The 18,102-nt window shown below is 38.2% G+C and overlaps 1 protein-coding gene across 12 annotated transcripts in view; it reads left to right on the top strand.

The window, feature by feature from the left end:
- FMN1 (formin 1) overlaps positions 1-18,102 on the top strand; it is a 439,238-nt gene that overhangs the window by 132,934 nt on the left and 288,202 nt on the right. The window contains exons 7-8 of one of the 12 annotated variants that reach the window (XM_077127371.1): positions 12,316-12,391; positions 13,702-13,922. The exons of 10 other annotated variants lie outside the window; for them this stretch is intronic. In XM_077127371.1, coding sequence (XP_076983486.1) covers positions 12,316-12,353 — 38 coding nt within the window. In that variant the 3' untranslated portion in view covers positions 12,354-12,391; positions 13,702-13,922. Of the gene's footprint in view, positions 1-12,315; positions 12,392-13,701; positions 13,923-18,102 lie in introns of those variants that run through there. One more of the 12 variants, XR_013162317.1, reaches the window with a different exon arrangement.

Raw genomic sequence — 18,102 nt, forward strand, 5'->3', positions numbered from 1 at the left:
TGAAAAATAAAGGATTTTTGCAACACAGTGAATCCTAAGGTAAACCATGGACTATAGTTAATAGTACAATTATAAAAATGTGCTTTCATCAATTGTAACAAATGTTCCACACAGTGCAAGATGTTAATGATGGGGGGTAGGGTGGGGATCAGTATATGAGAATTCTGTATTTTTCTGCATGATTTTTTTGTAAACTTACAACTTCCTAATAAAAAAAAATCAGTTTCTTAAATATATAAAATAATCCCATTAAAGTTTTGATTGAATTATATTAGATTTATGGATTTTTGACATAATTTGATCTACAGGAAGAGAGATTTATTTGTCTCTCCATTTACTCAGCTTTTCTTTTATCTTCAGTAAAGTTATATAGTTTTCTTCTTAGTTTTTGCACATTTAAATTTATTTCTGGATATTTGATAGCTATTATAGATGGGGTTTTCCCTATTTTCTCTAATTTGTATATGAAGGCTTACGTTAATTTTCTCACTATTAATCTGACTTTATATTCTTATTCTTCTAGTTTTTCACTTAGGAGTTTTGAATTTTTTTTTTTTGTAGGTAGACAATTCATGACAGTTTGTGTTTTACTTTCTAATATTATTACCTAATTATTTCTAGACAATTTATGTTGGTTAAGACCTCTAAAACAGAGTTGAAGAATAGTAAATAGTAGACATCCTGGCTATATCTGATTTTATAGGCTTCCTTCTGTTGGTTTCCACTTGTGTTCTTTGTTGTAGATTTTTGTTCAGTAACCTGTATCAAGTTAAGGAAGATTGTTTATCACAAAACGTAGTTTGAGTTTAATGCTTTAGGGGTGTATTTACTGAAATTACCCTTATTATTCAATGTGATTATCTGGTGATATTTTAGATTTATTAATGTACAACCATCGCTACATTCTTGAGAAGCCCTATTTAGTCATGATGGTTTTTCTGGTTATTTTAAAGAAGGAAAAGTCTTAGCAAAAATAATCAACTTTGAATTCAAGATGAGGAAAATTAAAGGAAGTGATGATATATGTATATTTTTTGTTTAAATAGCAGAGGGTGCAAGATGCTTGGTAGGGAAGCAATAGATTTGTGAAAACAGAAATAACAACCAAATGGTTTTCAGATCACCCTCTTTAATATTCTGGTGTTATTTTTTCCCTTAATGTTAAGACTCCTTCAATGTACCATCATTCAAGATAAGCAGAAGTGAATTTTGATAAAAAGCTGCTATTGTGTGTTGTGCTGTAAGACACAGCTAGGATAATTCCTAGGGGACTTCCTGTGACTTAGTTACAATACAAATCCTATCTTGTATTGTAATCTTAGAAGTTACAGGTGACAAAAGCTGTGACTCCAGAATTATTGATGTTCCCAGATGGTATCTAACTCTTATTTAGTAACACCTAGCACAATATTAGTGTCTAATTCATTGATGCTGTTATTAATTCTGCTATTACAAATAATAATGTATTCATTTGTTCATTTAGAATATATTTACTGAGCATCTATTATGTTCAGTGTAAGTAGGATAGATGCTTAGAATACAAAGTAAGACAAGATACTTGTACTCAAGCAGTTCAGAGTTCAATTTTCTTTTGGGGGGGGTTAGGTGGCAGAAAAGTACAGTGGGGGGAGATGAAATGTATGCAGATAAGTGTAATAAAAAATTGCTCTTATAGAAGAATGCATAGTACATAGTGGTGCATAAAACAGGGTTGTCATCTGTATAGCCTGCAATGGTTAGGGTGGGTCTCCTGAGCAAACTTGGAAGACAGTAGTCTGGGTAAGTTGGGTACAGGCAAGGTAGAGCAAAGGATGTAGAGGGAGGAAAGAGCAGAGCTTGTTTGAAGGGCTGCAAGTCGTTTATTATGATTGACAGCTCAAGATAAATGGGTAGTTATGCCTGGAGACTTGGATGTAGCCAGGTCTTGGTGAAGGAGGAGAGTTGTTACATGCCATGTTGAGGACCATGAGCTGTCGATCATGGGGCTTATGGGGGATGAAAAGTTTTAGGCAGGGAAATAACTGGATCAAATGTAAGTTTTGTAAGATTGCTCTAGAGGTATTAAGTATAAATATAGGTCAAGGAGTCTGAGTGGCTGCGGTGGGGAAGTGGGAAGACCAGTGTGGAAACCCTTACAGCGGTTGAGAGGATAGATGACAAGGGGTGTTGTGACATCTGTTTTCTTGAAAACAGATTCATTCAAAATCTTTATTATTCATGATACTAGGTGATAGTAGAATCAGAAGTAATAGAAATCACTAGATATTCTTGGTTTCATTTTAGTCAATGGGGCATATCTCTCTTCTTGCTAAACCTGTTGCCAGGGCTAATAGAAGAAATACAATGAAATAGTTTGAATTTAAACTTTTACTTATTTGCCCAGCCTGGGATGAATGTGTGACTTAATAGTGATATATATCAGTTTTTCTTAGCTTCATGGGTTATCTAATTCTTGTTCAGCTCTTGGCTGATTTGCCTGAAACTCACTCTCATAAAACCAGTTGTTTAAAAGCACTTTACTTAAAACATTTCTTCAACCTACTTCTATTTTTTTTTTCTTCCTACCTTTATTCTTTATTTTTTTTAATTTTTTTTTTATTAACGGAAAAAAAGAAATTAACCCAACATTTAGAAATCATACCATTCTACATATGCAATCAGTAATTCTTAACATCATCACATAGATGCATGATCATCGTTTCTTAGTACATTTGCATCGGTTTAGAAGAACTAGCAACACAACAGAAAAAGATATAGAATGTTAATATAGAGAAAAAAATAAAAGTAATAATAATAGTAAAAAAAAAACTATAGCTCAAATGCAGCTTCATTCAGTGTTTTAACATGATTACTTTACAATTAGGTTTTATTGTGCTGTCCATTTTTGAGTTTTTGTATCTAGTCCTGTTGCACAGTCTGTATCCCTTCAGCTCCAATTACCCATTATCTTACCCTTTTCTAACTCCTGCTGGTCTCTGTTACCAATGACATATTCCAAGTTTATTCTTGAATGTTGGTTCACATCAGTGGGACCATACAGTATTTGTCCTTTAGTTTTTGGCTAGACTCACTCAGCATAATGTTCTCTAGGTCCATCCATGTTATTACATGCTTCATAAGTTTATCCTGTCTTAAAGCTGCATAATATTCCATCGTATGTATATACCACAGTTTGTTTAGCCACTCGTCTGTTGATGGACATTTTGGCTGTTTCCATCTCTTTGCAATTGTAAATAACGCTGCTATAAACATTGGTGTGCAAATGTCCGTTTGTGTCTTTGCCCTTAAGTCCTTTGAGTAGATACCTAGCAATGGTATTGCTGGGTCGTATGGCAATTCTATATTCAGCTTTTTGAGGAACCACCAAACTGCCTTCCACAGTGGTTGCACCATTTGACATTCCCACCAACAGTGGATAAGTGTGCCTCTTTCTCCGCATCCTCTCCAACACTTGTCATTTTCTGTTTTGTTGATAATGGCCATTCTGGTGGGTGTGAGATGATATCTCATTGTGGTTCTGATTTGCATTTCTCTAATGGCCAGGGACATTGAGCATCTCTTCATGTGCCTTTGGCTATTTGTATTTCCTCTTCTGATAGGTGTCTGTTCAAGTCTTTTTCCCATTTTGTAATTGGGTTGGCTGTCTTTTTGTTGTTGAGTTGAACAATCTCTTTATAAATTCTGGATACTAGACCTTTATCTGATATGTCGTTTCCAAATATTGTCTCCCATTGTGTAAGCTGTCTTTCTACTTTCTTGATGAAGTTCTTTGATGCACAAAAGTGTTTAATTTTGAGGACCTACTTCTATTTTTAACAGTAAGTATTTATCATACTTGTGATGCATAGGCTTTATTGCTTTCAGACAGAACAACCCACTCCCATTCCACCAAGTTCTTTCCATGATGATCCACACACCTTCAGAGGGCATCAGCTGTCCTATCGCAGCCAATAAAGTCAATCATATATTCATGTTTGGCAAACTGTTAGGCTCCACCTCTTTATTGCCGAACATTCTGCCCATCTTTTCTAGCAGTTTTTCTTTTATAAAATCCTTGACTATCCCCCAATACAGTGAGGGGAATAAAACAGTGTCAGAGGGGTCTGTTTCATCTAGGTATTTGGGATGGGACCCTTGCACTGCAGTTTTAACAAGATGCCGAGGCATTTTGGGTACAGTTGGTTCTAGATCAGCAGTCTTCAAACTGGGGGATACAGAAAGACCATCAAGGGGAACATTGGAGGCATAGATAATCTTGAGCAAATGAATTTTCAGATCCTCTGCTTCTTTTAGTAATCTTAATTAAAATGTGTCTTTCACCAAGTTTACAAAGGAAAAGTCTGTCTCACCTATCCCAAATATTGCTAGGATACCTTGCTCAGGTGTTTAAAAAAATAAAACAAAATAAAATAAAAACCCAGGCTGCCAAGGAAAGGACAGTTCCAAATAATGGCATCTAGGAAAACTTGTTTTAGGACACCAAAACCTGTCCTATCCATTCCTATAAAAGCAATATTTCCAATAAAATCTTAATTTTATCTAGTGACTATCAAATTTTAATGTGTTATTTTCATAGGTTAGGCACTAATAAAAATTTATAACTCAGTCCCGAAGTGAACTTTGTAAAACTTTTGTGATCATAGGATTTTTAGTCAAATTATTTTGATATTTGTACTGTGTAGAAATTAAAAGGGTGATTAATAAAAGACACTAAAACATAAGACTATATTACTTTAGGAAAAAGCTTTGAGAAAATGAAATAAAAATGTTTTAAGAGACAAAGTGCCCATGTAAGATTTCTGAATGTAAATAGAGTTTGTTTACATATGTTAAAATGGATGCTGCCTGGTGTCAGTTCAGTGTTGCTTGATCCCATTAGCTACATCTTCAGAGTGATGTAAAATTAAAAAATATCCATGTTAAAAAAATTTCCCTGAATTTTTCCTTTGCAACTATTTGAACTTTTTTTTCTTAAATATTTTTATTGATAAAACAACATATAAACGTTCTTAACATACACGCGTTCCATCCATGGTATACAATCTCTGACTCACAGTATGATCACATAGTTGCGTACTCATCACCATGATCATTTTCTTTGAACATTTTATTTGAACTTTTATAATGGAAAATTGTAGGTGTCGGTTTTAAAATGTATGAGGGTATTTTTTTTTTAAGAAAAATTGGTGTATGTGCAAAAGAGTTTCTAGTTCATCTTTGAGAAATACTACATCAGGATCACCTGTGAACAAGTTAGAACTGTAGATTACGGGGTCTCATCCAACAACAATAGTGTGTATGATACCTGACACTTTTGGAGCTATTTCTTTTGCCAAAGCAAATGGAAATGGCTGGTTTATTTCTACAAAAGTGTCAGTTCTGTCCGTACACATCCCCAGGGCATGGCAAAGCTCCTTTCACTCTGTGGCTTACGGTCTGGTTTTCATTGGTTATAACCAGCGCCTAAGGTTATAAAGGACAGCGCTGATGTCCTCAAGTATGAGCATGCTTAGAGGACTCACTCTGTCCCCCCCACCCCTGTGGAGTCAGCCCCAGCTTTTACTGGCTCTCAGAAGAAACTTCCGGATTGCCTCTCCCACCCTCATATCTCCTTTCCCGTCCTTGCCCAAGTTCAGAGTCATCTGAAGGGCGTTTGTAAGGATGAGGCTGTGCAAGAAAGCAGGAACGCGGATGCCTCTACCGGGCCGTTGTGCTACACCCGGACTGCCCTCCGGCTTCTGTGTCCCGGGTATGAGCTGATTTTCTAGAACTGTGAGGCTGATCGTTGGGAGGTCAGTGAGAAATGAATGTGGTTTCTGTCTTGTTTATTTTATTGGTAAATTTTCAGTAAGGACCAGAAATTAAAGAAAACAGCGAGTGCAGTTCAAGATCACTTTTAAAATCATGTGTTGATGATTACAATCCTGATAAAGATGTATAGGGCAGAGAAGAGAAAGAAATATAGCAAAATGTTAAATTTTCCTTTAGTTTCCTAAATTCTATAGAGCATGCTTATATTGCTTTCACAGCTTAAAAGTCTTTTCTAAATTAAGTTATCCTTTCTGGTAGAAGGGATGCTAGGCAATCAAATGATTAAAAAATCTGCTAGTTGAACTACAAGATGGTATTTCTGTATCTTTTTTATAACAATAGCAGCGATAATGAATATTGTATTTACATCTGCCAAGCCTATGAAAATGAGCTAAATGTGGTACAAGAATTAACTAGTTTAATTTTAATCCTCATTATAATACGGTGAGTTAGATAATTGTTCATACTTTACTAATGAGGATATTGAGACTTAGAAGTTGTATGATTTTTCTGGCCTGTAAAGCTAGTAGGTAGAGGAGCCAATGTTTGAACCCTGGTAGTTGCCTCCAAAGCTGTTTTTCACCTTTAACTAGACTTAGATTAACAGATGTGTCAGTTCACACCAGGGGCCATGCTACCAGCTTTCAAAGTAAAAATAGTGACATTTCTGAGAATTAAAAGAGAGATTCACTTTGGAATAAATTGGAAAGAGATAAGTTTTCAGTTAAATAGTGATGATAAATGGATAGAATCTCCTAACACTGTTTTCTTACGTGAAATGGTGGATGTGGAGGAAGCATTTGATTTAATAGTTAATAAATATGTGGAATATGTACCCTTATGTAAGAACTTATTGTCGAGTGCATCATATGTGACAGACTGCTCTAGAATTTGAACTACATGAATGGACCAAACAGAAAAAGTCCCTGACCTTGAGGAGATTGCTCTGGATGGTAGGGGTGGAGGTAAGAGTGGAGTGGGAGGGTATATACAGACAAGAACATAGTACATGCATTGTTTAGTATGTTAGGTGGTGATGAAAGCTATAGGAAAAAGAAATCAATCAGGACAAAGGAGGTTAGGGGTGGGGTGGTATGAGAGGCCTCATTAGTAGGTGATATTTGAGCCAACTGAAGAAATGAGGGAATTCAGGAAAGGGAACAGTTGGTGCAGTGGCCGTAGATACCCTATAGGTAGGTAACGGTGTGATCTGGGTGCCTACAGCAGTGAAACAGTAAGGGAGAAAGTTCTAAGAGATGAGATTCAAGAAGTAATCTGAGCTAGGGAGGTCTACAGACCTCCAAGGGGCCCGTGGACAGAATCAAGGCATCTGTTCATTTGGAAGGGGAGGATTCATTTTTATTTTTAATGGCTAACTGAAGTTTAACATTCTTTCACTTATGAAGGTAGGCAATGAACCTCATCAATGTAGCAGAACCTGTGACCCTGTCACCAGTAGGAATCGCAGATACATCACATTACAGTTGTTGTAGAAATCTTAAAATATCATTTATGTTCATCACCATTTCAAAATTACACAAGGCCATCCACTGACTGGATAAGGCTCATCTACATGTTCAAGGGTTATCTCCTTTAAGTCAACCACTAGGCCTGCCACTAGATCTTGTTATGAAATGTGCTAATAAAGAAGTACATATGAAGACAAAATGATGTGCGAAGCACAAGACAAGATGGATGAGCCTTGAGGACATAATGCTGAGTGACATAAGCCAGGCTCAAAAGGATAGATACTGTGTAATTCCACTTTTATGACCATCATAAAGATATAATCAGAGGCTTATAATACAGAATGTAAGGAACTTAGAGATGCATAGATGTTAGAAATGGGTGAATGGTTAGCTAATGAGGTAGAACTCCATTGCAAGGGAATAGATAGGAGTGAAGATGCTTCTCTGCTGGGTCTATATAATAGTACTTATTGAATATTCATATTGAAGATGAACAGATTGAAAGGGGTTGTATAGACATATGTGTCCCACTGATTAACACTAGAAATATAAATTAGTTCTTACAAGAATTACTTGAAAGATATGATTCTTGTACAAAGAGTGTTTCAGTACAGGGTACAAGGGGAAAACTGCTATTGCATGCTATGGGCTGTGTTCAAAAGGAAACCATCAGCACTACCACAGCAACAGCAAAAGTAAATAATGGGGGATGGGACAGGAGTTAAGAGAGGATTTAGATTTCCTGTTTGGTGAAGGTGTGTTTACTTGTTTTCTTTCTCTTGGGAATATTGAAATTATCTAAAATTGACTGCGTTGATGGACTGTGGACTTTGGGCATTATACGTGATGCCTGATGAAGGCAGGTGGCTGAAGGATGCACTGACTGAGTAGACTGGTGAACGATGGTGTATACTTATGAAGCTTGTGCTACTGCAAAAAGAAGCAAAACTGTGAGGGATACAACAATGCGAATGAATGTGTGGGACATTTGGTAAAGCAGAATGAGCCAGAAACAAAAGAACAACAATGGTATGGTCTTTAGAAAATGGTTATGAGAAAACAGTGGCCTAGATTGTAAGCTTTTATAGCAAACACATTAAGTCCAGAGTAATAATTATTTCTGGATTTCAAGAGGCTGTTTTATATAAAAGCTGATATTTAGAGATAAGAATGAAGCCGATAAGGTTGGGGTTAAAGTAATTGAAAACACAGGGGTAAGGAGGACAGCGTCTATATTTTAGAACCATGCATATTCTTTGAGACCAAAGGCAGAAAGGTTTATTTGGTCTGGGACTGAAATTTTCTATAGCACATAATCTAATTCAACCTATCTGTGCTTCTTTGAATAACTGAAACACAGGGAGCCCAGAATAAGAAAGAGGGCCTTTAATCCTTTATAGATTATTGTAATGACTGGATACATCCTAGAGTATATTAAGCAGATAATCAAAAAGTATTGGCAAAGTCCCCTTAGGGATGGGAGAAAGAATATGGAATTATTAAACCTTACCATCAGGGAGTCCCCTGATACTGTGTCAAACCTTAGAGACACCCACATCAATAGGCCATGCCCTCGATCATGAGGCTTACTCTTTTGGAGCTTATGTAGGTAGTAGAGAAGCTTAGACTACTTATAAGTATGCCTAAGAGTTACTTCTGGAGGACTTCTTGTTAGTCAGATGTGGCCTCACTCCCTCTAAGCTGAACTCAGAAGGTGAAATTATTTTCTACCCTCCAGGGGTGAACATCTCCTGGTGATGAGGGAGATGACTCCCAGGGATGAATCTGGCCCTAGCAGCATGGGATCAACACTTCCATCCTGGCCAAAAGGAGGGGAAAGAAAAGTAACCAATAAAGTATCAGTGGCAGACAGAGTTCAAATAGCATCGAGAGGCTATTCTGGGGATTGCTCTTACACAAGCTTCAGGTAGACCTTGCTACCTATCATGACCTGCCAGCCCCAAACCAGGATCATTCCAGCCAATCCTAAAGAACACCTAGGGCAAAATATAAGATTCCACAAGGGTTCCATGACCTAGAGTAACTTTTCAGAAACCTACAACCTCCAGATGGGCCCTGGACCAGATAAGTCTTGGAACCTAGGGACCCAGCCTCTAAATATCAGATAGTTCCATCTCTCTACCCCATATTAGTGGCAGGCCCTTCTAATATGAAAAAGTTAGAATGGCCATAGCCTAAACACCCCTAAAGAGAGGGATGGAAAGATTGAAAGTGATGGTGGAGTTATACAGAGAAGATAGAATTTAACAAATGAATATAAATGCTGAATCATTAAATTGATATCTCTTTTAGTCTCCAGTAATTTAGAGCAACTGGAAATAAAAACCTAAAATTGTGGAACTGTAACCCATGTCAAACTCTGAAGTATATTCTATGACTAATTGTGGTGCTGCACTTTAAAAATTTATTGCTTTTTTGTATATATCTCACTTTTTTACTAAAAAGGAAAAAAAAGGTTGATTGTAATGATGAAAAAATATTTAATCCTTCTAGCTTCCTGTATTCTGGAGCAGCTAGAAGGAGAAATCTGACAGGATCTTATGGTAGCCTATGACAAACTCTGGGATCTGTCTTGTAACTACTTGTTGGAGTGCTTTGAAAACTGTTGCTTTTTTATTTCTTTGCTTTGTATATAACAAATATACAGATAGAAAATTTTTTTTAAAAAAGTACATATACTACTAGATTGCAATTTAAAGATATTTGACAGCTGAATTTGTAAAATAATTTATTTTGTTCATAATTCATTGTATTTTTCTTTGCGACTTTAAAAACGTTATTCTGAAGAGGAGTTAGTAGACTTTGCTAGCTACCAAAGGGCTCCATGGCACCAGGAATAAGGAACCACTGTCATGGAGCTTTGTAAGCCAATTAGAATGTTGGCTTTTGTGCTGTGTGAGCTGGGGAGCAATTAGAGAATTTTGAGCGGATGTATGGTATGATCGTCCCTGTGTTTTTGAAAGGCCCACTCTGGCTACTGTGTTGAAATATAGACTAGAGGATGGACAGGTAGGCCCAGTGTTATCAGGGAAATCTGGTGTTAGATTATTGTGATTCAGGTAAGAGATACTCGCTTGAACCAATAGGGGCAGTAAAAAGTAACTGAATTGTGGATTTATTCTGGAGGTAGAGCCATTGGGATTTCCTGGCAGTTTTGATATGAGGAAGAAGAGTCAGGGATAACTGGAAGGTTTCTGACCTGAGCAGTGGAAGAAGGATGGAATTGTCATCAGCTGGAGAAGTCAACAGTGGGTGGGTGAATTTATAGGTCAAAGATCAGACATTGTTTCTAATATGTTAAACTTGAGATGTTAATTTGATATGCAAGAGGAAATATTCAGTGTGGAGTTTGGGAAGTGTGCTTCTGAATCATTTTACATGAGTTGGTATTTAAGTTTTGTGTTGGATGATATGATGAGTGTAGGTGGAGACTGGGAATAAGGAATGACCCTGGGGAGAAGGGATGGGGCATAAAGGAGGAATCTTCAAAGTAAACTGAGAGGGTCCAGTGTGGTAGGAGGAAAACCAAGATATTGTAAAGTCCTGGATTCCAAGTAAAGAAAGTGTATGCAGAAGAGATGGAGAGATAGAGCAAGTGCAGCAGGAACTGAGAATGGATGATTGAATTGAGAAGCATGGGGATATTGGTGATCTTCATACTGTAGAGTATTGGTGGAGTGGTGGAAGTAAAAGTCTGATTTGGAGTAATCTTGAGAGAGAATGAGAATGGGAAACTGTAATGGTTAGTCTTCTGTGTCAATTTGGCCAGGCTATGGTACACAGTTGTTTAATCAAACACTAATATAGGTGTTGCTATGAAGTATTTTGCATATGTGGTTAACATCTGCAGTCAACTTAAAATAAAGGAGATTATCTTCACTAAACTAACGTAGGTGGGCGTCATCCAATTGGTGGAAGGTCCTTACGAGCAAAAATTGAGGTTTCTCAGAAAAGGACCATTTCTGACTCAAGACTTTAGCATAAAATCCTGAGTTTTTCACCTGCTGCCCTGTCCTATGAGTTTTCTGATTTGCAAGCTGTGCCAGTTTGAGAGTATTTTTATGTACCCCAGAAAAGCCGTGTTTTAATCCTGATCCAATCTTGTGGGAGCAGCTGCTACTTTTAATCTCTATTTAACACTGTAGGTTGAAAACTTGATTAGATTATCTCCACAGAGATGCAATGTGCCCAATTGTGGGTCTGGCCTTTGATTAGATGGAGATGTAATTCCACCCATTCCAGGTAGGTCTTGATTTCTTTACTGAAATCCTTTAAAAGAGGAAATATTTTGAAGAGCATCACAGCGGACAGAGGGAGCAAATGTAGATGCTTGGAGAACAATTGCTTCAGAGAATAGACCACAGATGTCTGGAGATGCTTGGAGCCCAGCAGAAGTCACTATGAGATGTTGAGCAAGCCAGAACCAACAGGGTCCACATAGCCAGAGACCTTTGGAAATGAAGAAGGAAAACACCCCTCGGGGACCTTCATGAAACAAGCTGGGAGAGAAAGCTAGCAGATATCACCATGTGTCCTCCTAGCTGAGAGAGAAAAACCCCAAACTTCCTTGAATGAAGGTAACCTCTCGTTAGTGCCTTCATTTAGACCTTTTCACACCCTTAGAATTGTAGACTTGCAACTTACTAAATTCCCCTTTTTAAAAGCCTTTCCAGTTCGGGTATATTGCATTCTGGCTGCTTGCAAACTAACATGCTAGTCCTTACAACCATATGAGCCAATTCCTTAAAGTAAATCTCGTGTGTGTGTGTGTGTGTGTGTGTGTGTGCCTATGCATGTACATAAATTCGTACAATCACATGCATCCTATTGGTTTTGTTTCTTGGGGGACCCCTGACTGATGCAGAAATAGTATGTAACTGTTTCTAGGAGACCCTTTGCTATAAGAAGGAACAGAAAAATAAGATGCTTGATGGTGAGGTAAGTGGGGATCAAAAAGATTTTATTTTGCTATAATGAGATGGGAAAAATAACTGCATTTTTTTTTGTATGCCAGAGAACAATCCAGTAAAGAGTGGAAATTTGACAAATTAGGAAGAGGAAAGTCTTCCTGGAGTAAAACCTTTAAGAAGGTGAGAAGCTTCCAGCTCTTGTATGCTAGAAGAGAAGCTGGCTTTATAGCAGCCATAAATAATTCCAAGGGCAGAATATGTGGGTAGCACTGCTGCGTAGGTGGGAGTCTGGGGGAATTCTGCTGACTGCTTCAGTTTTGTCAGTGAAGTAGGAAGCAAAGGGTTCAGTTAAAAGTGAGAGTTAAACAGCAATAATAGTGAATAACAGCAGCTAATAATAATATGACAGTTATATTCCTCTGTGCCAGGAACTGCTGTAAACCTTATACAAATATGAACTCTTTAATTTTCATAACAACCTTGTAGGTATCATCATCATCTTCATTTGCAGAAGCAGAAACAGGCACAAAGGTGAAATCACTCAACTTAGATCTCCTGTTAGTAAGCAGCAGAGTTGAGATTTGAACCCAGCCTTTTCGGGTCTGGGGTCTGCTCAGTCATGATGCTACAGGACCTCAGCTCTGTGGCTCTGTCAACAGGGGCAATGACTTGTTCATCCAACGAAATCACTCGTAATTGGCCCCAGAGCTCCATTCATAAACCTGGAGCACTTTTTATAAGCTATTTCAATTATACAAATCCTGCAAGTATGTGATAGAAACATTAGAAAATATGTACATGCAAACAGAAAAATGGGAAACCATTTATCAACCATTTTAATGACTGCATCATATTATATTATCAATGAATGATATTGAAGTTCCTCATTTTTGAAACTTTAAGTGGTTAAGATTTATTTTTGCCATTATAACATTGTGATGGATACCCTTACACCTAAATCCGTGCATATAGCTTAGGGTTTTTTTCCTTGAGGGGGGGAAATTGTTAAAAAAAAAGAGGAATTGTTAAAAATCACCGCATTGCCTTTGATGCTCATTCCTAAATTGACTTCCCTAAAGGTAGTATCCATTCTTTTTCTTAATCAATGACCCTCAGTTTCCTACAAAATGAGATAGTCCTCTATGGGTTAGAGATAGTAAGTTAGGTAAAATGCTTAGCAGAATGCCTGGTTCATCAGAATACAGTTGACGGAGGTTAATAGTAGCAGTAGTTCTAGCAGCAGAAATTATTAGTTTTATTGTTGATGATGATGCTAATACTTCATGATAATATTTATTGCTTCCTAGACAACATGGGGTATCATGATATAAAAATGTTTTCCAGTGGGGAGACAAAAGTATCATACCGTGTTAGCTGCTATTTCTTTGGTTACCAGTGAGGTTGGACATTTGTTCATGTGTTTATTGGGCACTCATATTTCTTTTACACAGAAAATTATGGAAATGATGACTGTGACTTTGTATTTCTAGGACATCTGTTACCACAGTAACCAAGGCAATGAGCTGTAAAAGGAATGCATGAATTTCATCAGCCTGGCCTCCAGTTTACTGATTATGAGAGCTGAGGAGGATGGAGCAGCCTGAGGCTGTGTAATCTGATGGCTGGATGCATCTGGGTGCTTATTTAGCTGTGACTTTTCTATTATGGGCAGCTGTGAATGTGGCTTCAGGAGTAGCCTTCATGAAATGAAGCAGATGACAACTAGAAGAAGTGGCGGGGGGGGGGGGCAGTAAATACTGCTAGAAATGTAATGGATACATTAATGGCCAAGTGGAAAAAGCCTGTGGACATGTGGGGATGAGTTGGTTCTGACTAGATGGTGCCATGGACGCTGTGTTTCAGGAAACCACTAAAGGGGTGGAAAGGACCAAGTCTGAGTCATAGTTGTCCTGTGAAATGCAAGTCTGTTTCCTCGGGCTGCATTGGCAGTTGTTCTAGTTTGCTAGCTGCTGGAATGCAATATATCAGAAACGGAATGGCTTTTAAAAAAGGGGAATTTAATAAGTTGGTAGTTTACAGTTCTAAGGCTGAGAAAATATCCCAATTAGAGCAAGTCTATAGAAATGCCCAATCTAAGGCATCCAGGGAAAGATACCTTGGTTCAAGAAGGCTGATGAAATTCAGGGTTTCTCTTTCCAGTGAGAAGGCACATGGCGAACACAGGGTTCCTTCTCTCATCTGGAAAGGCACATGGTGAACACAGGGTTCCTCTCTCATGTGGAAGGGCACATGGTGGACACGGCATCATCTGCTAGGTTCTCCCCCTGGCTCCCGGTTTCATGAAGCTCCCCAGGAGGCATTTTCCTTCTTCATCTTTGAAGATCTCTGGCTCGTGGACTCTGCTTCATGGTGCTGCAGCATTCTCTGCTCTCTCCGAATCTCCTTCATTCTCCAAAATGTTTCCTCTTCTATAGGACTTCAGAAACTAATCAAGACCCACCCGAATGGGTGGAGACATGTCATCACATAATCCAGTTTAACAACCACTCTTGATTACAATGCTGAGTAGGGATTGGAAGAAACAGCTGCCTTTACAAAATGGGATTAGGATTAAAACATGGCTTTTCTAGGGTACATGCATCATTTCAAACCAGCACAGCAGTGGACATTCTCCACGACGTGGTAATGATGGTAGAAAGTTTTGGTTCATGTATCATGATATTTTTTTCTCCTCAATGAATATTTATTGAGCTGGGGTAGTATGGTATGAACACTGAAACCATAGGTTCTAGAGCTAGGCTTTCTGAGGGCAAATCTTGGCTCTCTCCCATATTACCTGTGTGAGCTTTGGCAAGTTACTTAGCCATTCTGCATCTCATCTTGGTTCTTTACTTATAATAGGGGGTTAATAGTCCTATCTCACACATAAGATTTTTATGAAGATTAAATGAGTTAATAAATATATATAATCTAAGGTAGGATACACATTTTGCACTTATCTGAAATTGTGTTTTACAGTTGATGATATTTTATAATTACAACTGGCAGCATTTCCTCTTTCTCAGTGGTACCTAAATACTGATATGTTTTGGAAACAGTGATGTCTTACATTTGAGGGATGATGGTGTTAGTAAATCATTAAAACATGGCTTGGCAATAGAGAGTGCTACATAAGTGTTGGCAATAATTTGTTTGCTTTTATCATCACAACCATATCATCTTGACTGTACCAAATAGAGAGGAATCTACTGGAAGCTCTTGATCCTTGTATTGTGAAAGGTCTGAAAAGCAAAACAAATACCCAATGAGTCAGAACATCCAGCCATAAGGAGTCACGTTATCTTTTTGCTCCTTCTCCGCCTCACGGATGCATTGTATAACTTTCAAGGTTACCTTTTTTGTTAACTCTTATCTCTTGACGTCCCAAATTCCAGATCACAATCTCTACTTGCTGTCAGTGACCACATGGATAAGCTACTCCAAAGCGCGGCCTCTCCTCACTGCCAGTAGTATTCCTTCCCATTTCAGTTGGCTAATACTATCTGAGCTTATACCCTGGAGCTTATATTTATTTACTCAAGGGCTCCATTTTGAAATGACAAACCACAACATTCCAGTTCTGCCCACCACCTTGCATCATTCCAGCTTCCCCCTCAGTTCTCCAGAATCACAGATCCCCTGTCCTCCTCAGAGGCTTGACTCCAACTTTCTCCGCGACTATCAGCCCCTCCTGGCTTCACTTCCTGCTCTGTGGCATTTAGATTCTATGCTGTATCTCTCTCTTCAGTCACATTCTTGGTAATGTCCTTGATTTCTTTACCCTGTTCCTTTCTGTAGCAGCCATCTGGCAGACCCCGGCCCTGGAGGGTTTTTCCCCCCTTTTCCTCACTTTATCTGTGAAAGTTCTGCCACTGGGAACGGACAGTCTCAGTTTATAAGTAGGTTTCAATGCCACCTGTCCACTCGAATTTGCATTCCTAGTCTGAGCTGAACTAGTATCTGCTAGTTCAGATATTTTCCAACCCTCCCCCCCTTAAAAATTCTCTCCTTTTCTCTCTACTCTGATAGAGGCTTCAAAGTATGGTAGAAAAGATTGGACGGGTAGTCAGGATACCTAGCCACTCACTACTGAACAACCGTGGTGCTTTTTCTTTTCCTGCATGGTCGTAAAATGTTTCCACCCACATATAGAGCTCAGCATCTCCATACTTTGAACAAATGAATCAGTTTATTCGGGTATCGTTTTCTTTATGTGTACTTTGAGAGAGTGCTGGCCTACCTGAGCTCTAAGATTCTGTAAGATTCTCTGATTTCTTTAAAGTTTTGTATGTTTCTTCAAACTAGCTTTCATTTGCAAATAGAGACTACTTCTGATGGTCTCATTAGGTAAAAAGATAATTTTCACTTATCTTGAAAAGGCAGTATTACCTTCTGTGATGGCACATATATCCTTTTTCTTTAGTTATGTTTTAACTAGTTAAAATGACTTCTTATGGTTTGGCTTCTAAAGGGAAGAAGAAAGCACTGATGAAACTTAAGGAATATCTTGTTTCTGTAATAAAGCTAATCAAGACTTGGCCTTGAACCCCAGACTGGGGGTTCTGGGAAAGAAGGATGTGTTTCCTGACCAGGTTGAAGTGTGAAGAGCAGATAAGGTTTGTAGGCCAGCAGCAGCTGGAGCTTGCTGGTCAGATTTAAGTAAGTGTTTCTGTGAAATGAGCCTCTGTCTTTTGCATGTTGCCCAGATGATGCATTTTCAAAAAGATAATCTGGCAGGTTAAATTGGAATTTGCCAGTAAAGTAGAATTGCCCACAAAAGTTTATTTACATTTTTCCATTTTTCCCTCTCTGTAGATGTTGCTAAATAATCCCAGCAATTGAGCATTATATTTGGGTGCTAGAATCTCAGCTGAACTGCATTTAAGAAAGAACCCAGTACTTTTATATTAGCTCTTGGCTCAATGCCAAGTTAGCTTTCATGGCTTCACCAGTTTGAAGAGAGGAGAGCTTAGAGATAGCAATGAATGGAGGATCACATTTCTTACCATGTAGATGTATGTGCCTCACTAGACATCTTTGTCTGAAAATGAAGACTAACCAATAACATTGGCTCTCAACCTTGGAAGCACATTGGAATCACCTGGAAACCTTAAACTCCTGTTGCCCAATGTGCATCTCATACCAATTAATCTCTGGAGCAGGTCCCAGTCATAAGTATTTTTTAAACTCCCCAGTTGATTCTAATATATAGCCAAGGTTGCAAATCACTGAAATAAAGGCTTTATATGAGGGAATTAAATTGTTGGATGGTGATGTTTTGGCACCCACAAAATAAATGGTCTTATCTCCAGTTTCATTCCTCATTTTGACTTTAGTGACAATGTAGCAGGATCAAAGGTGGTGAGATGTGCATACCTGATTTTCAGTTGTGCAACTTTGATTATTTTGCCTCTAATGAATTAGTGTGTGCTTCTCTTCATATGCTTTTGTCCATGGTATTCCTAACTGTCTCTACCAGAAGGGAATCAATGCAAGTTAAAATTTCACACACAACACAGAGGTAGGCAGTAAGAGCAATGGCAGGCACCATATGCTGTATTTTGGAGAACTTTTCCACTGTGTGGGAGACTCAAGTTTTCTGCCTCCCTCAGAAATCTGGGCAGGTGGCCTAACCTCCTGGGTACTTGTCTGGCCGGGTTTGTGGAGAAAATTCCACTCTCATTCAAGTTAAAGCTGGCTGACTTTCACCTGCCTCTCCAGAGACTGACCTTCACGTCTCTCTCCTGAGGTTCATTTTGTTGGCTTTAAATAAAGGGTTCTGTCAGTTGAGTCAAGACACAGGCTAAAGAGCAGGAAACTTGTAAAGTTTTCAGTGAAGTCATGCTTATACATGCCACATGAAGAATTTTGTTTTTTTTTTTTTTTTTTAC

The sequence above is a fragment of the Tamandua tetradactyla genome, chromosome 14 (genome assembly GCF_023851605.1).
Source record: "Tamandua tetradactyla isolate mTamTet1 chromosome 14, mTamTet1.pri, whole genome shotgun sequence".
Classification (NCBI taxonomy): Eukaryota; Metazoa; Chordata; class Mammalia; order Pilosa; family Myrmecophagidae; genus Tamandua; species Tamandua tetradactyla.